The sequence below is a fragment of the Danio rerio genome, chromosome 9, assembly GCF_052040795.2.
Source record: "Danio rerio strain M-AB ecotype USA chromosome 9, GRCz13ab, whole genome shotgun sequence".
Classification (NCBI taxonomy): domain Eukaryota; kingdom Metazoa; phylum Chordata; class Actinopteri; order Cypriniformes; family Danionidae; genus Danio; species Danio rerio.
This window is the reverse complement of record NC_141029.1, coordinates 1,639,183-1,662,683: the sequence shown is the minus strand read 5'-3', so window position 1 is coordinate 1,662,683 and position 23,501 is coordinate 1,639,183. Positions and strand designations below refer to the sequence as shown.

At 36.9% G+C, this 23,501-nt stretch overlaps 1 protein-coding gene across 2 annotated transcripts; it reads left to right on the top strand.

Moving 5' to 3' along the window:
* Positions 1–256: 256 nt before the first annotated feature.
* rbm45 (RNA binding motif protein 45) lies at positions 257–22,155 on the top strand. 2 transcript variants are annotated; one of them, XM_087266940.1, is made up of 10 exons: positions 257–707; positions 2,636–2,758; positions 4,623–4,749; positions 4,825–4,947; positions 6,317–6,493; positions 15,065–15,194; positions 15,950–16,046; positions 18,655–18,818; positions 19,080–19,296; positions 20,827–22,155. In XM_087266940.1, the coding sequence occupies exons 1-9, from the start codon at positions 438–440 to the stop codon at positions 19,270–19,272; spliced, it is 1,404 nt and encodes a 467-aa protein (XP_087123066.1). In that variant the 5' UTR covers positions 257–437; the 3' UTR covers positions 19,273–19,296; positions 20,827–22,155. The 2 variants fall into 2 exon arrangements, with proteins under 2 accessions (XP_087123066.1, NP_001120874.1); NM_001127402.1 differs by lacking the exon at positions 20,827–22,155 and having other exon boundaries at positions 280–707; positions 19,080–19,363.
* Positions 22,156–23,501: the final 1,346 nt, after the last annotated feature.

The following is a 23,501-nucleotide window of genomic DNA, read 5'->3' as shown; positions in this document are numbered from 1 at the left end:
AATAAATTTTTAGTAAACTTATTAAATTAAAATAATATTAATACATTAGAGTGACACATAATAAACTACGTTATTTTATTATTTTATTGTTATTATTATTATTATTATTTAGATAATACTATATTAATACAATGCCACAAGAACAAGAGGTATTAGAAACTGAATTTAACTAGCTGACGGAGAAAAAAAGACAAACAAAGGGAGTCTTTTATTATGAAATGTGTATCTGCGCTTGCTTTGTCGTCACGTGCTCTGTGAGATATATATATGGTCGAGATAGAGGAACGTTATTATTTCAAACGTGTCCGCGCTCACAGTTTACTGAAAATTCACTGTCATTTGGTTTTTAGAGCAATTTCGCCAAACGTCAGTATTTTAAAGCGGTGTTCGCTGGGTTATCACGTTAAGATAATAATTCTGATCTTTTAACCTTTACTATGGACGACTCTAACCGACCGTCTTCGTATCTGGACGAGCCTCCGAACAGTCGGCTGTTTCTGGTCACCAGTAAATCCATCACTGAGGACACCATCCGAGAAAGCTTCGCCTCTTTTGGCGAAATCCAGGATATATGGGTGGTAAAAGACAAGCAGACCAAAGAGTCCAAAGGAGTGGCGTTCATTAAATTCGCCAAATCCTCTCAAGCCTGCACCGCTATGGAGGAGATGCACGGCAGATGCCTGGCCGAGGGAACCAAACCTATAAAAGTACTTTAAACATATGCACAAATATTGCTAACACTTTACAGTAAGGTGGTATTAGTTAATATATGTAACATACTAATGCAAGCAATGAACAATACATTTGTTATTATAGTATTTTTGGTGCCTTTGTTAAAGTTTAGTTAACGTTAGTTAAAGGGATAGTTCACCACAAATTGCAATGTTAAGTTACCCACTTTTTACTCTCTTAAGTGGTTTTATACCTTTTAATTATGGGTTTGATGTATTCTGTTGAGTTTTTTTTTAATGTTACATCTGTTGAACACTAAAGAAGATATTTTGATTATAGCTGAAAACCTGTAACCATTGACATGCATTGTAGGAAAAACAAATACTATGTAAGTCAATGGTTAATTTTTAGCTTTATTGGGTCTAAAATCGCATGAAAGTTTGACTTGAAAACAACATTAGCACTGTTTAATTGGCTGTGAACAATGTTGTACTTTGGTAGTCATTGGCTGCTAATATGATTTCACTATTAAGGATTTGCAGAGAATGCTTTTCTGTAATTATTTTTGGAAGGTGAATTCCAAATGTGCGAATATAACACCAACTTTACCCCAATGTGTTAAACATACTAATGCGAACAATAAACAATACATTTATTATTATAGTATTTTTGGTGACTTTGTTAACATTTAGTTATAGTTAAAGGAATAGTTCACCACACATTTGCAAATGTAAGTTGCTCACTATTTACTCTCTCAAGTGGTTTTATATCTTTAATTGTGTGTTTTTTTAATTCTGTTGAACACTAAAGAAGATATTTATTTATAGCTGAAAACCTGTAACCATTGACATGCATTGTAGGAAATACTAATACTATGCTATACTAAGTCAATGGTTACAGATTTTTATTCTTCAAATAACATTTGTGTTTAATAAAAGGATTCACAAAGGTTTGGAACAAGTAAAGATTGAGGTAAAGTTGGTTTTATATATGAACAGGGATTCAACACAAAGGATTTTTTTTCTTCTGGTCTGATCAGGCCAATGTTTACTTGCCCTGGCAAAATTTTCACTGGTCCTACCAAAAAAAAAAAGACAGAAGTTAATAGCTATTTTTAGTCGCATATTTTAATAATGTGTCAAAAATAATGTCAGTAAATCTAGAATATTTTTTTTTTAAATGGTAATAAATATATGCATTATGCAAAATTCAAAGTGTTATGCAAACAAACAGAGCAGTATTGGAAAATGTGCAGGTATTTTATTGCAGTTCAAAATTATTTAACAAAGGCTGTCTGACTTGCCAAACTGACAGCAAATTGTGCAAAACATCAATTTATTTAGTTTGTTGTGTTGTTCCTGTGTAAATGTCTGCTTCCAAGATGTTAAAATCAGACATTTTCATTTGTAATTTGATGTTGTGGTCGCTTAACGGTACTGGTTGTTACCAGGTTATGGGGGGAAAAATAGCATGCTCATTTATCAATGCTTGTGATTAGTTTATTATAGTGTATGCAGATGCTCTTCCCTACAGAATCATCCCAATGACTCTAAAATAATAAGTTATTTCTAAATTTGAGCCTTTAAAGTCATCTGATGAAATCAAACTCACAATATGGATCTCAGAAAGACAAAATCTGCTTTTTTTTTCAATATCGTTCAGTAGTAATACTTGTTCAGCCTTTATTAATTATCATTCAACATTTACTAATGTGTTATTAAAATCCAAATTCATGCTTGTTAAGACACTGAGTTAAACATAAACTAAAATGAAACTTTTATTATGATTAAATAACATTAACAAAGAAATACTTGTTCATTGTTTGTTCATTTTAGTGAATGCATTAACTAATACAATCTTCATGTAAAGTACTACTAAACATTCTTACTTTGAGTATTTTACTTGCACCACTGGCAGATAGTTTTGCTTGTTCCTGATGTGAGCCTGTGCTGTTTTGGTTTAGGTGTTCATCGCTCAGTCCAGGTCTTCTGGAAGCCATCGAGATGTGGAGGATGAGGAGCTCACAAGAATATTTGTGATGATCCCGAAAACATTCACTGAGGATGATTTAAAAGAAACATTTAAGGTATGGCGGGGTGTTTAACCTGTATAAAAACAAGCCAGCATTTTATGTAATTCAAAGATGTCTAATAGACATCTAAACATTAACTAGACTAATTATCGTGCTCGATGCTTCATCCATGTCTGGTGTGAACCATAGACTGTAAAATATATGGACGTAGTGTTCGTGACGTCACCCATAGGTTTCTAAAGAGAGCAAAAGAAGCCACAAGTAGGCGTGGCCAACCGTCACCATTTTGTTCGCGCGTCATCACACCCACGGCGGGATACCAAACAAGGGCAAAGAGGCGGAGAGTGAGCGGAGAGTTTAGCTTGGACCTGGCTCAGACACACTTTACTTTGGGAGAACGCTTAATACTTCATCACCTGCGACTCGCTTGTGTTCTGACCACTTGTGCTTGGTTGTACACTATATCAATAAAGTGTTTAGACTTTTAAAAACACTGCTGTAATATATTGAGCCTCTAAACATTGTTCTTATGACGTTTTTCAACAGGAGGAAAACATGAATTACTTCCAAACACTTCAGATATAGTCTGTGTTAGTTAATGTGAGACTATTGATGAAATCCAGCATAACACTGTATGACAACGCTTCAGATGACTGATCTAGAGCCTACAGCTAATCAATCTGACAGATTCTGGAGTGCATTACAGCTCTAAATATAAATATAAACGATTAAATAAAACAAATACATGTATAGAGATGGTATATAAGTATATAACTTTACTCACATGGGAAACGGAGGCCACGTGAATGGTTTGTGTGCACAATTAAGTGCACTCAGCATGCCATGCCATCTAATAATTGTAGGAAACAAGTCCAAAAGGCAGTTGACTGTGTAAAGCTACACAAAACAACACAAAAATACGATAAATATGCCGAGATCAGTGGCTAATCTGCAGGATTCAGCTGAGGTGACGTGACGGCGACCAACGAGATCTAGCTGTCACTCAAGTGGCCACGCCCTTAATTATGCAAACTTAATATAAAGGAAACGGATGAGTTATAAAAAAATTCACCCCCTCACAGTTGTCATGAAGGGTAATATTAGCTGTATTAACCAAAATCTTTTTTTGTAGCAGGCTGTAAACACCTTTTATCTGCTGTAGAGTTGGCCATTCTAACAGTGCGCTCAATTGAAATTTGCTCTGTTTTGGAGCAGGAGCGGCCAGGACTAGCGGAATTTCAGATGGATTGCAGTTTTAGTTACTTCCATATTGGCTTCCTGAGGGAGAGCGGGAGGTTGCCGCTTGATGTGAACGCACCATTAGAGTACTTTTTTTTTTTTTTTTTTTTTTTTTTTTGTACAAATGACTGAACTAAATTTAAAAGTTGCATGCACATACATTAATTAAATTGCTTAAAAATGCTCTCAATTTACAAAAGCTCCCTAAATAAAGCAGAAGATTACTTATTATTGTTTATTAAATTAATTATTTTATTTTTATTATTTTGACAAACACATTTATTTAGGTTTTGTTTGAGAGACTCGTAATTAGGAAGTGTTTTTTTAGAGTCAGCTTTTTTGCACAAATGCTCTCATTTTACAAAAAGCACCCTAAATAAAAAGGTGGAACATTGCTTATTATTATTATTATTATTATTATTATTATTATTATATTTTAACTATTTATCATTTTGACGGACCTATTTTTTAAAGTTTTGTTTGGGAGACTCCTATTTATGAATCTGGCTCTAGGATTGGGTCACAGAGCTGAGACTGTCAGTTTTGTCAAAGTAGCACAGATTATGTGGTGACTATAATCATGTGCACATGGAAAAGGGGTTAAAATTGTTCCCAAAATGAGAAGGAATGATGCTTATATATTTATTGACATATTCTCTTTCTCTCTCTCTCTCTCCAGGTGTATGGAGATATAGAGTACGCTATCATTATACGAAATAAGACCACTGGTGACAGCAAAGGTCTGGGATACGTCAGATTCCACAAACCATCACAAGCTGCCAAAGCCGTTGAAAACTGTGATAAGAGTAAGAGTCTCATTCTCCATGCTTCACCACTGCCTGTTGTATTTAGATGTGCTTCTAATCCGTCCTCCTCATCAGCTTTCAGAGCTATTATAGCAGAGCCCAGAACCAAGAATTCCTCAGCAGACAACGACTATTTCAGCAACCCCAGGACGACGGAGCACTCCACCAGTGAACTAGGCTCCAGCTCATACGCATTTGGTATGCATCATCTGCACAGTTAGGGCACTGCTCACCCAAAAATGGAAGCTTCATTTACATTTACAAGATATTTTGAAGAATGTTGGAAACGAGCAGCCATTGACCTCCATCCAGAAATAATATGGAGGTCAATGGGTCTCATTCACTAATAATAATAGTGTACGCTTCTTATACTTAGTCCAACAGCGGTGTCTACTGGTGGATGAAAGTTCAATGTGTGTTTAGTCTATCCAGCTCACAATGTTGAATTAGTTTAAATTTAACTCATGTTTGACTCCAATTTTTCAGCACTTAGATGCGAATTTATCCTCAAATGTGGCGATGCGCTAAAATATTTGTCAAACAAATGTTATTTAAAAAAGCATATATACTTAATAAAACGGTAAAAGAGACTAAAGTGCATGGTCTAATCGGAAATAGTGGAAATTAGTTATCTATTTCATTCATGCATAGATAGAAAAATTAATTGATCTGAAACTTTTAATTGCATTTTTTTTCCTGTAAATAATAAAAACTGTATCAGATTGATGAAAATGAACCTGAATACCTGCGTGAACAGGGCCACAATGACTTTTGTTTTTACATCAAAACAATTGCATACAGTGTCTTCTGTCATCAAAACTGGCAAACGTGTCAGAAAAAACTGCTCAATCTCCACGAATATTTGGTTCGCTTATAAAACAAATGTTGTCTGGTTTAGTGGTGTTAGTAAAGCATAGAAAAACGCAAAGCTCTGCATTCCTCGATTAAAAACACTTGCAATCTAGACGCAGTCACCTCATGCTTGTGATGCGGTACAATCCGTAAACATCCTCCTATTAAAATAACGGCTTGGTCTTTATGCTGTAAAATCACTTCGATATTTAATTATTGATCGTGGGCCAAAAATATCGTTATCGTGATCATAATACGATTAATCGTGCAGCCCTACATTACATTAAAACAGTGGTTCTCAAACTGTGGTATGTGTACCACTAGTGGTACGCGGACGAATGAAATGTCATGTGCATGCTATATATATATTTCAAAATTTATCAAAAATGATGTATATAATATGCCATATATGACATATAGCCTATATTTCTGAGGTAATCTGCCACGTCTTTTTTTAACTGTGCAGAGTTGTAGCTGCTTTACTGGGCCTACTACGCTACTGTATTTTAATACTGCTCATATTGGTGGTACTTGGAGAGACTATTTTTTTCTGAGGTGGTACTTAATGAAAAAAGTTTGAGAACCAATGCATTAAAATGAGTGAAGCATGACCGAACTGTCATTTTTTTTGCCTTGTGTTTTTGTCTGAAGATGAATGCTGCACAGCGTTTGGTTGTCTGAAGGTTTATTGTCCTCATCTGGTGTTTTCCTGCAGCTCAGGAGTCCAGCAGCTACAGCGCAGCAGAGTCCTATAGCTCTGACATCATCACCCGCTGCCTGATGGTGTCCTCGCGGGTGTCCGTCTCACAGGAGCAGATCTACAGCCTGTTTGACCTCATCCCGGGCCTGGACTACTGCGAGATACAGAGAGATCAATACGGCTTCAGCAAAGGTGAATAACACTGCAGTCCTTTGTCTACACTCAAGGAAAAAAAGCAAAAGCTGTCACTGTGGTGAGGAGGAAATGCTAAATATTGACATGCTTAACAAGTCACTCATTCATTTATTTTATTTTCGGCTTAGTCCCTTTATTAATCCGGAGTAACCACAGCGGAATGAACCGCCAACTTACCCAGCTCGTTTTTACACAGCGGATGCCCTTCCAGCCGCAACCCATCTCTGGGCACACACTTATTCACACTCATACACCATGAACAATTTATCCTACCCAGTTCAGCTTTACAGCATGTGTTTGGACTGTGGGGGAAACCGGAGCACCCGGAGGAAACCCACACGAGTGCAGGGAGAACATGCAAACTCCACACACAAACGCCAACTGACCAAGCCGAGGCTCGAACCTGCGACCTTCTTGCTGTGAGGCGACAGCACTACCTACTGCGCCACTGCATCACCCGCTTAACAAGTCACTTAAAGGTATTTTTTTTAATCAGTATGTTAGTCTTAGGGATATCTATAAGCTAATGAGCTCCAAAACGATGACAAAAATTACACTTAGAAGATATAAACTTGACATAAATCACCTCGTACTTCAGTTTCTCATCAAATCTTCTGACCAATCAAATGCTCTATTGTAACTGATATGCCCCACCCCCTTCTCATTGCCATCGCCGATGGCTGACAAACTTCACGATGCTGAGGCGGCATCGTGATCCATCGCCCCGCCCACATTTATATTGATATATAATTTATTATTTGCATGTCATCTTAATAGCAATAGTGGTCTTTTCATGAGCTGTGTTAAATGTTACCTATAGCTGCCGCTTGCATGGCTGACAGCATCGACTACACAGCACCTCTCACGTTTAACATGTGTAGATTCAGTGGCAAACGCTGTTACCTGTAAACCCCGTCCCACAGACTTTACAGTGAATGCTTTAGTCATTTTCATAGCGGACTTGAAGCCACTGGAAGTCTTTCACCACTCTTGGAAAAGTGTAGATGGTGGATTAACATTCAGCACATGATCACTGATGAGATGTGTCATTATCAGTAACTTTAGGTAAATCTGTCAGTGTTATTGTCATTCTCTCATCTTCAGCGCTTCACATTTTCGCGGTTGTCGCTCCTGTCAACTGAAGACAGAAGGCATTGACGGAGTGATTGACAGCTGATATTAACCAATCATTCACGTTCAGTTCTAGAGCAGTAAACCAATAAGAAGAGGACAAAGAAGGCGGAGCAAGCATTGCAGGCTTTTTTCACTTCAGCAAGTTCACATAACAGCTGTTTATCTGTTCCTGAGTGCTGCCTTTGGCATTTTTTGGTGCATTCTGCATAAATGTCACTTGAATCCGCGCATGCGGTGAGGATTTTGCAGTGAAAATTTTGATGCCCAAATGCTTCCAAATATATTTTAAGGTCACGTAGATAAAATTTTGGACGCATATGCGACCAAAATGATAAAACCCTTGCATCTTGTTATTATTTCCTCATAATAATAATAATGAAATAAGGAAGTTATCATCAAACACAATACAAATTACCGTGCACTCTAACCGAACTCTCGTCGTCTCCACTAGCTGTGGGGAAAGCCATTATACCGACACCGATCACTGCCTATAGAGTCCCGCAAAAAAAAGTGATTGACAGGTGGTCATTTGTGTCTAGGTTTATTTATTCATGGTTTGGTTATGAGTAAAGCAAAGACCATGTGGGTCAGGTAGTGAAAACAAGGTAGGCTACAATTAATTAGTTCGTTATGAATTAATTGATATTTTACAACGACCAGCGTCATTGCGATGTTTCACATTAGACATCGTACGATGCCAAATTGGTCAACATCGCCAAACCCTCTTATGTTGGTGTAAGTTGCCTTTCATAGTGCAATTTGGGAGCATTTACATGTTGCGTGTCAATTCTGTGCGAGTCTCCTGCTTTTTTTTGCTTTTATACGAGACAAAAGAGAGAGCAAAGCGAAGTTGATTCAGAGTTTTTGATGCGAGTCCTTTGACATCAGTGAGAATAGTTTGCTGTAAAAAGAGGGAAAACAAACCCATCTTTGCTTTATTTAGCTTTGTTTACATGCAGAGGGTCAACAAGTTGTCAGGGTACAGGTAACAATATTTACACCCACGTACCGGCAGAGAAAAAGACAAAAGGGATAAAGAGTGACGCCATCAGTTGAGCCTGAATACCATGAAAACGCATGTTAATTACAAAAGAGCAGTGGAGTGACTGAATGCTCAAACTTGAAAAACCAGAAATCTGGCTTTCTGCCGTCAGCAAAAGCTTCTAAATACTAGCATTTTCTGCAGTTTGTATGCTTGGTACACACATCGATTTAGGTTTTTTATTTGAAATGAGGTGTAAATATCAGACTTATAAACTTTAGACCAGGGATGCCCAATACTGTTACGAAGATCTACCTTCCTGCAGATTTCAGCTCTAACCTTAGTTAAACGCACCTGCTCCTTCAGATCCTACTTGGCTGTTTTAGCGGTGTTTGATCGGGGTTGGAGCTGAACTTTGCAGGAATGCAGATCTCCAGGAACAGGATTGGGCTCCCCTGCTTAGACACTCATGACCAGACAAAATCTGCAGACATTTTTTGCTATTTCTGTGCAGAACTTCATACAAAATCTGTGGAAATGGTTTTGAGAGTATAGTAGCTACTAAGGATGTAACTGTATTGTAAATACCGTCATACAGCAATAGCAATTTTTTTCAATATTACCGTAGTCGCATGACTCGGTAAAACTATAGGTCTTCTGAGAAAGTTTGCTCAGGCGAATGAAGCGAACGGGAGGTAGCGGAAACTACAATTCCCATCAGCCCAGGCGCGGCCATCATCCTTTGCGGTCTGTTGTCACTACAGATCCAGTAATGCGGAAATTGTGTGAGTGTGTTGCTAGTAGCGGGGATGAAAAAGAGCTGGAAATGATCGAACCTAAAGCGGGTTTTAAATCGGATGTGTGGGAGCATTTCGGTTTCTCTGGGGGTGTTGTCGCCGCGCGCATACTGAATAGCGGTGTTGTCGCACACCTACTGAAGGGCGGGACGGAGGATGTGTCGCGTCGCGGGGGCACTTTTGATCATTTTGGAAGGGCACTTTTTATCCAAGACTAAAAAGGGCATGTGCACTGCACAGGTTGAGCCCTATATGTGCACATGCCTGCAAGTTGGGGAATACGACTAATAACAGTCATGGGGACTGCAGAAACACAGCACACTGTTCAGATTGATGCAGACATTGACTTGTACCGCAAAGAGACCTCTATCTCACTCATGGCTTGTCCTCTCAAGTGGGGGAAAGACAATGCACAACGTCACCCACTGCTGTCAACCTGGGCCAAGTCATATCTCTGTCCCAGAAACCTGAGTCCCAAATGAGAGGGTTTTTTTCTGTTGCAGGGGACATTGTAAATACCCAGAGATACCAGCTTTTACCAGATTTTATTTATATGATGATTTTCCTTTAAACCCATCTCTATCTAAGTGAGTGAGTGATTAAATGTTGAATGTGATGAGTTTTCAACACTACTAAATTGAAACTTTTTTTTGCATGGTTCAATAATTTTTTGTTATTAAAAATTAAAAAATTGAAGTTCCTGTTTTAAAGCTTACAGATAGATGGCTAATTTGTATGTCATTGACACTTTTGGCACTTTTTTGAGGTATTTTCATTAGTTTTGTTTTTCCTGTAAATGATTCAATAAATACCGTACCGTGACATTCATACCGAGGTATTACCGTACCGTGAAATTCTGATACCGTTACATCCCTAGTAGCTACACTTAACCCATGAAATAAGGAAAAAATACTAACTTTTATTCAACATTTACAATGCAAATCCAATAAAATCCACTTGTTTGGTAACCAAAGTAAGTCTGTCATGTAATTGGCCTACTAAAAGACAGAAAATAGTACTTAATAAAATGTATTGTACATAAACTATGTTAATGCTTGCATATTAGCTAATAATATTACTAAAATTAATAGCTGAATAAAACTAATAATAATAACTGAATAAATACTTGCCGGCCACTTTATTAGGTACGCTTGTCCAACTGCTTGTTAACGCAAATTTCCAGTCAGCCAATCACATGGCAGCAACTCAATGCATTTAGGCGTGTAGACATGGTCAAGACGATCTGCTGCTGTACAAAGTGAGCATCAGAATGGGGAAGAAAGGGGATTTAAGTGAGTTTGAATGTGGCATGGTTGTTGCTGCCAGACGGGCTGCTATGAGTATTTCAGAAACTGCTGATCTACTGGGATTTTCACGCACAAACATCTGTAGGAAGTACAGAGAATGGTTCGAAACTCCATTCCAGGAACGAAACGAAATATCCAGTGAGCGGCAGTTCTGTGAGCGCAAATGCCTTGTTGATACCAGAGGTCAGAGGAGAATGGCCAGACTGGTTCCAGCTGATAGAAAGGCAACAGTAACTCAAATAAGCACTCGTTACAACCGAGCTCTGCAGAAGAGCATCTCTGAACACACAACACAACTATATTTACATACATATGCGTTCCCATTCATGAAATGTTCTTAAAAGAAAGCACAGCATGGACCTTTCTGTAAACTCTTCTAGTTATTCACAAATGCATTATGAACCTCTGACTTGATTGTTAAATGTGTGTGTTTTAGTGAATTCCAGTCATATTTAAATGGGGTGTGTACATGTAAGTGGGCGCACTTTCACTTTTTCTTTTGTCCCTTCCAATGAGTTACGCTTCAGTTGCATGTAAAGGAATGTTGAGCCATCTTTGGTTTCGCTTTTAGCTGCAGTATTATTGCATAAAAACAGCACAGAGCACAGCGTCTTCACAACATGATGCGCTACAGTAGCTGTGTTTCCATCCAAAGATTCATGTGCAAAATTAGAATATGGCATGAAACATTTGTGAATAAAGCAGCGTTTCCATCCAGTGAGAAATGAAAGAGAATAAAAATCATCACTTCCTGATAAACTGTCCAGATATAAGACAGAGAAGTGTAGTTTGATGCACTGTTGGGATTCACCACTGTCATTTTTTTCATCTCTAATAAATGAGTTGCGCCTTAGAAGACGAAACGCAGTGAACGCATTAAATGTGGTGGCTTTTGGAAACTTGAGATGCTCTTTGGGAGTGCAGACAGATGCTTAAGACTGTTCCGGATGGCTGGAGACATCTGATTAGAAATAATATTACCTTTACCCTGAAGGTGCACATCTAAGGGGACTAATCGAGAGTCCTTGAGAATGAGCAAGCATAGAAGTGGTCATCTAAAGATTAGTTCGATAGATAGATCAAAATAGTCAATTACTTCTGTTTATTTATCAAGACTGACGAGAGTGTGACTGTAAGGAATGCTAGCAGCCGAGACGATTCCTCTGAGCACCCCAATGAACAAATGTAATAGTTACGAGTAACGACAGAAGGTTCAAACACTCATCTGAATCATATAGAAATAATCTTCCTAATGTTTTATTATTGGAGTCAGATAAAGCTCAGATCTTCCCAGTGCTGGGTGGCGGCTGGAAGGGCATCTCCTGCGTAAAACATATGCTGGAATAGTTGGCGGTTCATACTGCTGTGGCGAGCCCTGATAGATAAATCTATTTATATTCTAAACCACTTCATATTAAAATCTGAGTCAGATATGAGTTAACTTGTACTAAAACAAACATTTTTGCTCTGGAAAGGCTGATGAATGCACTGGAAATGACTAAATGAATACGCCAGCTGGGTGGACCTTACATTCACTAAATGTTTACATCGTAGGTTATTGAAATTATGTTTTATTAAACAATATTTATCCAGTGGCGTAGCGGAGGGGCCCGCGTGATTAGGGGGCCCCACGTCGTCACGATTTTCAATGGTTGAAAATCCAGGAACCGCAATAATCAAACTCTTGGGAACAACTGTGGTCGGAACCAAAGTGTTCTCTGAATTCCTCTCAAGATGCACTACTTCATTCTGATTGGTTGCCGCCGAACCGCGTCATAGCCAATGAAGACGCGCCGCTGTTTCTCGCTGCCGGTTCTCGTTAGAAAATGAATGACTTTTGGCTACTTTGACGCTCTCGCCACTTTCGGTTTGTGATCGCTCCTCAGTTTGTGAAGGATTCCCGCGTTGTCGCTCCACCCCGCCTCATTTCCCTGCTTTTCAATTTGTGACATAGATATATACACTAGATATCGCATAGGGACCCTGAGCATGCGTCAATAGCGCCGCCACATTGGTACAGTGCTCCCAGGACAAATGTCATTCAACCGCGCTAGTCAAGACAGTGTTATTACGTGAAGATCCGGGACTTTAGCGCTGTCTACGAGTGTAGTAACGAGCAAACAAAGAAAACAAAGCACAAAGGCAGAACATTTCATAGCTAATATGAAGTTTTTTATGTTTTTGTATGTTCTGAAATTTGTGCTAAACAGAGGCTAGTTAGCGTTATTGATGATAATACAGTCACTTACTGCATTCATCATAAGCAAAGCAGATCCAACTCGCACTAAACACTCGGCTTATGCTAGTTCTGTTGAATAAAATCAGCAAACAATGCAAAAGAAATATGACAACGAGATGCTGCGCTGCCAGAAACTTGCATTATTGTCGGCGAGTGAACGAGCCGTTCATAACGGAGATTTATTCACAAACGAATCGCTCTCTCCGTCAGTATGAGCAGTGAAAGCAGGAGAGGAGCTGTGTGCACGGATTAGATCAAGTTTAACAGGGAGGGTGAATAGTACGTTTCTGTACACACAAACACAAGCTTTTTGTCAGGAATGCCCGTGCGGTCACTGATCCATCAATGTAGAAAAGTGATGTAAAATTATAATTTTCATAATTAAAAAAATCTTCATTTGGGGGCCCTGTAGGTGATCCTTGCAGGGGGGCCTCCGCATTTTGCGCTACGCCACTGTATTTATCGTACTCTGTTGTGTGCATTTTCAAAATTGAAGAACATCTTGGTGTTTCCATTAATGCGCATATTAAAAATATGCATAACAGTAGTTGGATTGAAGCATAGCTAGTGACGTCAGCGTCCCACTGAAACACACCCATTGTCAGTCTGAGTTGTTCTGCTGATTGTAAAAGGCCTCAGCCCTCCGTCAGTCCGTCATCACAGCATTAGTATTTGATGATTATTCCCTCAAGAACTGTCTTGAGCATCTGTCTGCGCTTTCATCTCACGCCTCCAAAAGCCACTGCATTCAAGTGGCAAATCCCGACGCATCAAACTCCACTTCTCTGAGCAATATTTGGAGCCAGTTTATCAGGACGTCACCATCTTGTTCTCTTTTGTTTCTCATTGGATGTAAACATTGATTTATTCTAACGTTTTGCTTATAAATCTGTGGATGGAAACACGGTCTCTGTATTGCCTCGATTGAAAGGCTGTTTTTATGGCCAGATGAATGAATGAACGTACACAATGCACATTCTCTGCTATCATATATTAATTCAGAGTATATATGCTGTAACTCAAAGGCCACAACCCTATGTGAAAATATGTTTGCTCTGTAGGCTTCTCTAAGGAAGGGTTAAACTCAATCAGCGTCTGAGCGGTTATTAATCATTGACTAATGACAGGCGCTGTTCAGGCTTTTTCACTTGTGCAGTTTTGATTGCATGCGCGAGTCATTCTCTCTCATTGTTGAGGGTTGTAAAAGTAATCCTGAAAAAACATTGATCGGTTTCCTCATTATTTAAAAACACTGACACTAATAGGAAATATTTCTTGACTAACATACAAGTGGTTTCTGAATGATTATATAACACTGGCTCAGTTTCCATCCAAATTGTTGAGTATAACTTGCCTGAAAAATTGTAAATAATAATAATAATAAAGAGCATAAGGTAGCACTTTTTAATTTAAAGTGATGTTAACACTATAGTAATTACATGTAACAAACCTTAATTCACATTCTAATCGCCATATACTGTAGTTAATACATTTAATTAATTTTACTCCAGGATTACGTAAATAGTTACACCTCAAGTACATCACCATAAAACAAAGTGCTTTTGAACATAAGTACATGAAATAAAATAATAAGCAGTCTAATTATTATAATTATCAAATAATAATAAATAAATGTATTATATAATAAATTTTAATACATTTATTATTAAAATAATAAATAAATTCGAATATGTAAAGTTTTATTAAGATATATATTTACATTTAAACAAATAGAAATTCAATTCAAAGAAAAACTGACAAAACGATAACAATAAAAACACTAATAATAATTATGATGATTATTATTATTAATCGTAATTATTATTATTATTATAATTATTATTGCTGTTATTATTATAAAGGGACTAAACCGAAAATAAAATGATTTAATGAATGAATAATTAATTATACAATAATATAAAATTATTATTATTAACATTATAAAATAACATGATGAAATGAGATCAAAAGAAACTCTTAACTCTTTTAAAGGACAAAATAATCACCTCCTGGAGAAACGGGTGTATATTATATTAAGTTATAACTGAATTTGCTCAATTCGTTGTTTAAGCTGCCTCATTATTTACGTGTGTGTGTTTTGTTCTGCAGGTCAGGTGGTGGTTCGGTATAGTAACCTGGGCTCTGCGGTGTATGCTAAAGAGAAGCTGAACGGGTTCGAGTATCCTCCTGGAAACCGACTCTCTGTATCTTTTGTGGATGATGGAGAGGACAGAACGAGGTACAGTCACTTTACAATCATCTGTGTTTAAACCCACATTAAATATACTACAGTAGTTTATTGTTAAAACTATAGTGTTCATAAACCATACTGTAGAAAATATTCTGTATATATTCTAGTATTCACAACTCTTGGTTCATGAATGCCAAAGTGTACAGAGTGTAATGATGAAAATACTGTGGTATACTTTAGTTTTTACCACAATAAACTGTTGTTTATTGTATTATATTTAATGTAGCTGTAGAACAATAAGTACTTTGTTTATTTTACTATAGTTGTCTTGTTACTATTGCAGCTATAGAATTACATCAAATGCTTTTAATATAGTGGAGTTTAAAGTTACTATGTTTTGCTATAAATAAATTACCATAAAGTACTTTTGGCAAGGCATACATGGAATTTTTAATTCTACAGATTACAGATCTACTTTAATTTAGTTGTTTTTTTAGATAAATAGTTGCCTAAGTGTAGTTTATTTTGTTGCATAATAGGTTATTGGTAATAAACTGTCAAAACTGAAAAATCTACAAGACTGTATGTTATCTGGTTGATGCTTTTGCTTGATGTTTTGAACAGACTGTCATTTGGTTTGAACTGTTATTCTGTTAGAGTCTGCTTTACATCAGCAGTGTATATATATATATATATATATATATATATATATATATATATATATATATATATATATATATATATATATATATATATATATATATATATATATATTTATTTATTGCGTGTGCGTGTGTGTTCAGTCCTGTGGGGAAGATGGCAATGCAGCTCGTGGCGGCTCAGATGATGTCTATGGTGTGGAACGGCCCTTCTGGTTCACAGCTAATGAAGACTAGTGCGGTGGGTAATGTGTGCTCTGTGTTTTCATTATATGCATTGCAGCATCAGCCTTTTTTTTTTTAGGTGCTTTCACACCTACATCTCCTGACAAAAGTCTTATAATGGATCTCAGTTGTAAGAGCAACAAATAATCACTTGACTTCTAGTTGATCGTGTGTAAAAGTGTCAGAAGGAGGATTTCTCTGCTGGATCATCTGTTGATCTGCATCCCAATCATCACCAATACTGCAGAAGACCTACTGGAACCAGCATGGACCAAGATTCTCACAGAAATCAGTCAAGTTTGGTGAAGGAGAAGTCATGGTTTGGGTTTACATTCAGTATGGGGGTGTGTGGGAGATCTGCAGAGTGGATGATCAACATCAACAGCCTGAGGTATCAAGACATTTGTGCTGCCCATTACATTACAAACCACAGGAGAGGGACAATTCTCCAGCTGGATAGCGCTCCTTCTCAGACTTCAGCCTCCACATCAAAGCTCCTGAAAGCAAAGAAGGTCAAGATGCTCCAGGATTGGCCAGCCCAGTCACCAGAAATGAACATTATTGAGCATGTCTGGGCTAAGATGAAGGAGGAGGCGTTGAAAATGAATCCAGAGGATCCTGATGAGCTCTGGGAGTCCTGCAAGAAGGCTTTCTTCTTCATTGCAGATGACTTTATTAATCAGTGGTTTGAGTCAGTGCAGAGATGTATGGATGCAGTCCTCCAAGCTCATGATGGAGTCAGACACAATATTCATTCTGTCTCCACTGCAGCAGGACTTTATATTCTATACTGGACATTATTTCTGTTCAGTGATGACACTTTAGTCTAAGCAGAGTCAGACGTTACTGTCCTCATCAAATCATTAATAATCAAGGCATGATCAGATTTTAATTGTGCTCAAATAAGCAAAATCTAGAGGCCTTTACCTTTCATATAAGCCACATCTGATACCAAATGATCAACTAGAAGTCCAGTTATTATTTGCTGTTCATACAACATGGATAGTTGGCAAGACTTTTGTCAGGTAGTGTAAACATTTGTTTTGGAACCACTTGAGTTTGCCCCTTTAGCTCGGTTTCTTTGGGCATGTGTGAAACCCACAATCATGCTCTGATCCATGCCGAAACATTCGCAAAACGGATGAGTAATAGGCATATAGATGGCTAAATGAAGAGAGAATGATGAGTAGAGATATCAGTCTTAGAGAAATGAGGACGTCACCAATGTACTCATTGTTCACCTCCTTTTTGTAATACCTGTGTCATACCCATGTCATTATGCAGATTTGTGTCCTGATTAGGGTTGTAACAATATACCGGTATGACGGTCTACCACGATTTGAACGTGCACGATTATCATACCATGAACAATTGCATATCAACGGTTTTAACCCTTAAAGACCGAGACAGCCGCCCGCGGCTAAAAATAAGTATTGCTCTTAAATGTTTAATAACTTTTGATCCGCTGATCCCATTCATACAATTCAAAGATTGGCATAAAGAAGAGAATCTCAGCTTTCCAGTGATGTATCACATAACATTCGCGGACTTTCAGAGGCTCCGGAATCAGTGCGGTTACGTCATCAAAATTTGACAACGCTGATTTGACAAAGAAACGCTCGTCACTGTGTCTCTGGACAAACCAGACATGATACATTGATGCATTGTCCCTCCTCCATGGCCAGATTGGTTCAAACTCACTATATCCCAACCAATAAGCATAGGTTTCGCTTTTGTTTGTGGCCCAACAATGAGCTTTTTGAACAACACAGAATGAGAGATAGGCTGTACATTTATGCGCGGCTAAATAAAACGCAAAAAAAAAAAAGTTTTGCATGAAATAATTCTCATACTAAGTACTTTTGCATGCACAGCAGCACAGAAACATGACAAAACAGTGACACAGCAAAGACGAACTGCTGCTCTTGCTGTTTTCAAAAGACGCAAATGAAGATGCAGCTGTTTGTCTCCATTGCAGACAACCACATCCAAATCCATATCCACAGACAACCATATCCATGCTGGCACATAAAACCTAAGGATGTTCCATATTGAATCTAGTTTCGTTATGTAACTATTTATAGTATAGTAAATATTTATATCTATTTTTTACTGAGGATTTGCACCATGTTTATTTGGACTTTGACACATTATTTATTATTTTCTTATTTTTTTTATTTGTTCATTGTAAGTGATGTTGTTTATAGTAACTGAAAATATATTATTTGGAAAAAGTCAAATTTGCTTCACTGTTCTATTATTTTGTAACACTTTTTTCTGTTTAGTTCATTCCCAGACCTTTTGGGCAAATACATTGTCAGTAAATAAATGCATTTTTCCCCCATAGAAAAACCTTTGTTCAGTCAGAAAACGTGTTCTTATTCTTTTCGGGGTCTTTGCTATGAGAATTACTATTTAATACCGTATACCGCGAAACCGTCAAACCGTGGTATTGTTTTAGACGATTATCATACCGTAAAAAATTCATACCGTTACAACCCTAGTCATGATATGTCACAAAAACACGTACACACACACACACACACTCGCTCTACAGACATCAGAGACGTCTTGTAAAAAGCGGCACTTTAACTCATGTTGTTGAATGTGCTGTGCTCCTGTAGGGCTACACAGCTCCCCCTGTGCCCCAGAAGGCACGCTTGCAGACAGACGCGAATCTCCCTGCTCCGAAGAAGCTGCTTGCGCTTGACAGTGTGGTGAAGGAGAGGCTGTTTGTCATCTTCAACCCCTCGCCTCTGCCGGTGGAAGTGCTGGAGGACGTCTTCTGGTATGTGCTTGTCTTCATGATTGAACACACTGCCTCGGATGGCTGGAACACTGTAGCATACCGAGCCTGAGTGAATATATCTTATAATTAGTCTTCTTTATATCCAAAGATGCAAATTAGATTTATTTGCATAGCTGGAATATTGCAGAAAACATTTGTGGATAAATGAGTTGCACATCACAAGACCCACAATGTGGCAATAATTCTGACTTAAACTGCATTGTTTTGTGGATATTGAACGCATTTCTTCTCTCCGTGCAGTCGTTTCGGGTCCCTGATTGAGGTGTACTTGGTCCCAGGCCGGAATGTGGGGTATATAAAGTATGCCGACCGCAGAAGTGCACACGATGCCATAGATACCATGCACGGTAAAGTGGTTAACGGGGTCAAGATGAAGGTGATGCTGGCCGACCCACCCAAAGAAGAGTCACACAAGCGCCAGAGAACTTACTGACCTCTGACCTTATGACACACACAGGTAAGTGCACTCTGTAGGTAAGAACCTGTGAGGTTATTCAGAGATGCGTGAATCTGCATGCGCTTTAACTTCTACTGTTAAAGGTGCAGTGTGTAGGATTGAGCATCGCGGATGATCGAGCTTTTAGCTGTAAGCTGCTCAGATAATAATTATGTGTGGAATATTTGTATTATTTGCTACTTAAACAAAAAACACTGTATTTTTATAAGTCTGAATCTGCATCTCATTTCATAGGCTGCTACTGTTTTCCAGAGTTCAGGTTTTTGGCTGCGTCCGCATACATTGAAGCAGCATTCACGACTGAAGTTAAATATACCATTTTCCTCCAAGGCAACCTGAGGTGCTGAAATATAATTGGATTAACTGGCAGGGGGCTGGTTATAGAGGCCAAAACAAAGACGGACATTCTGACTCAGAACGCACATCCTCAAAGCAGAATATCTGACTTAAGCATTATTTTTCTGATAAACAAATATATTCACTTAGCATGTTTCTTAAATATCTGCAATCATATTATGGTATCTGTGTTTTTGAAATGGTCATCTTACACACAGCACCTTTAATACGAGAACAAACCAGGACAACCTGGACTTCAACCTGCTGACTTTAGACATCATGACAGAACTGACTGTTTAACCGGAGAAATAGACAGGTTTTCATTTCATATCATTTTTGGGGGGTGGGGGGGGTTTACTCATTTTCATGAATCATGTTTTTTTGTGTGTATATTGCATTTGTATGCAACCAACATACTCAAATAATTGCTTTACTTAAAAAGACAGTAAACCTGTTGCTTTTAAAACGATTAGTTGACTTTAATAAAGTGAGTAAACCTGTTGCTTTTAAAGCGATTAGTTGACTTTACTTAATAAAGTGAGTAAACCTGTTGCTTTTAAAGCGATTAGTTGACTTTACTTAATAAAGTGAGTAAACCTGTTGCTTTTAAAGCGATTAGTTGACTTTACTTAATAAAGTGAGTAAACCTGTTGCTTTTACAGCGATTAGTTGACTTTACTTAATAAAGTGAGGAAACCTGTTGCTTTTAAAGCGATTAGTTGACTTTACTTAATAAAGTGAGTAAACCTGTTGCTTTTAAAGCGATTAGTTGACTTAACTTAATAAAGTGAGGAAACCTGCTGTTTTTAAAGCGATTAGTTGACTTTACTTAATAAAGTGAGTAAACCTGTTGCTTTTAAAGCGATTAGTTGACTTAACTTAATAAAGTGAGGAAACCTGCTGTTTTTAAAGCGATTAGTTGACTTTAATGACTTCTTACAGTCTGGAGTTTCTCCTCATAATCATAACTATGGTCAATGTCCTACACTTTTGTTTTTTTAAATAAAATAAAAAAAATGTAAACTGCATTTAAGAAGGTAAGGACACAAACACTAAATAAAACAAAACAAGAACAAAAATCAACATTGCATGATTTTAACATGCAATTTTATACACACATATACATACAGTTTAAAAGAGTTGTGTGATGAACTGCTGGACATGTGTAACAGTCTGATGTGTTTGTTCTTGCAGAGGTTTAAGTGACATTGACGCATGACCTCGACATGACAGGACGAGTTTTTACGGTGACACGACGGACGCTGACTGCCGTATTGCCATTTCAGTTCTTTAATGAATAAGGAAAACTTTCTGCTTTCCTTTAGTTTTATGTTTACTGTTAGTCAACTACCAGTGTTGGAGACATTTTTACGGAGACTTCACCAAAACATATAGTGCTAAACCTGTATGCCTTTTCTTTCTTTCTTTCTTTCTTCTTTTAGTTTTTTGCCTCTTTCTTTAGTTGTTTTGTTTCTTGCTGTTGTTTCTTTTTTTTCTCTTTTTTTTCTCTTTTTTCCTCTATTTTCTTAGATTTAATTTTTCTTTTTTTCTTGTGATTTTCCTTTTTTTTCTTTTTCCTTATTTTTTGTTTATTCTTTCTTCTTGTTTTTTGCATTTTTGTTTCTTTAGTTTTTTTCAATTTTTTTCTCTTATTTTCTCTTTTTCTTTGTTTATATTCGTTTTTCTGGTTTCTTATGATTTTTCTCTTTTTCTTAGTTTTTTTTTGTCTTTCTTTTGATATATTTTTGTCTTTTTTAAAGTTCTCTTTTTAATTTTTTTGTTCTTTTTCTTTTCATTTTTATATTCTTCTGGTTTCTTGTGATTTTTATTAATTTTTTTTACTTATTTATTTTTTATTTTGTGTTTGTTTTTTCCTCTTGTGTTCTGTTTGTTTCTTAGTTTTGTTGTTTTTTCTTCGTTTTTTTCATTCTTTTTTTTCTTTTTTGTATTTTTTTTCTCTTTTTTTGTTTCTTTATATTTTCTTTTTTTCTTTCTCGTTTTCTTTTTTCAATTTTTTTCTTGTTTTTTATTTGTTTAAATTTTCTTCTATTTTTTGTTCTTTTTATTGTTTTTTTTTCTTTTTATATTTTCTTTTTTTTTCTTTTTTATTTCTCCTATTTTTTTCTTTTGTTTATATTATCTTTTTTCTGGCTTTGTGTTTTTATTTTTTCTATTTTCTGTTTATTTTCTTTCGTTTGTGATTTTATATTTTTGTTTTCTTTTTTAAATCTTAATCTCTTTTTCTCTTTTTTATTTATTTTATTTATTTATTTATTTTTTTCTAAGTAGTTTTTTCTCCACACAATAAACATCAGTGGGGTCCAAAACAACATTGACTTTATTTGTGTATTTTTGCTTGCCATACAGGTTTGGACTGACATTGGGTCGAGCATGTACCTTGTCATATTTTTTTTTAAGAATCTCTCACAGTTAGCAAAGCTAAAGTCTGAGCTCTCTAGTGGTCTTTATATTTGTGTCTGATGTGTATAAAATGACCAAATAAAAAGAGTTTGACAATTGAAACTGTGTGAAATAGTGTTTTTTCTTTCTTACTGATAGTTTCTGGTAAACTCCTATAGAGTATACAGAAGGTATAAATGACTCTGGTTAGTTATCTGAGGTGGGTGTTCATTCATTTTTCTTATAATTCAACAGATTAGAGTCTATTATTCTGCTTCTCCTCTGGTCTCCACAGCTAAAAACACTGTTCAGATGTTGTTTTTGTCCTCAAAAGGCTCCTGTGTGTAGCACTTATTTCTTCCACATCTCTTCCAAAGCCTTCTGTTGTGTTCTGATGGGATCTGACTGTTGTAGCTGTGAAACAACTCTAATCATTCAGCATAGTTAAATAAAGCTGTAATGCGCTCAAAACCTACTATAGCTGTATGTTTATACAACAATAACCAAACCCCTTAAAATGATCATCAGCCAATCAGAATCAAGCATCCAACAGAGCTGTGGTATAAATGTGTGTAGAGATTTATACTGAACTATAATATGTGGATGAATTAGAAAGCAGTCTATATGTGAATTGAAAGTTAATATGAAATGTGATGTGGCAGAGGAAATGAAATGTTCATTAAATGAGACTATGATCATGAAAATGAACCGTTTAAGTAATTGTAGAGGTGGAGATGAAGAATGTAAAGACTTGATGTGAGGCAAGTCACTGTCCAGCAGGTGGAGATGGTGTATTTAAAGGGACAGTTCACCCAAAAATCTCAATTCTGTCATTTATTCTTTGACTTTTATAGTATTTTTATTATAATTATTCATTCTTTCATTTTCCTTTTGAGTAGTCTCTATTTCAGAGGTTGCCACAGTGGAATGAATCACCAACTATTCCAGCTATTATACTAGGAAACGCACATACACACTCATTCACACAAACACTCATACATTACGGCCAATTTAGTTAATCAATTCCACTATAGCACATGTGTTTGGACTGTGGGGGAAACCAGAGCACCGGGAGGAAACCCACACCAAACTCCACACCAAAATGCCAACTGACCTAGCCGGGACTCGAACCAGTAACCTTCCTGCTGTGAGGTGACAGTTCTAACAACTGAGCCATCGTGCCACCTATTATTATTCTATATTACATTCATTCATTTTCTTGTCGGCTTAGTCCTTTTATTAATTCGGGGTTGCCACAGCGGAATGAACCGTCAACTTATCCAGCAAGTTTTTGCGCAGCGGATGCCCTTCCAGACACAACGCATCTCTGGGAAATATTCTATATTTATTTTTACTATTTATTATTTTGAAAAGTCCAACCCATTAATAAATGATCAGTATTTTGTTGTTGTTGTTGTTGTTGTCTTTTGTTTAAATACAAAATCGTATTCTTGTTGTATTGGGTTAAA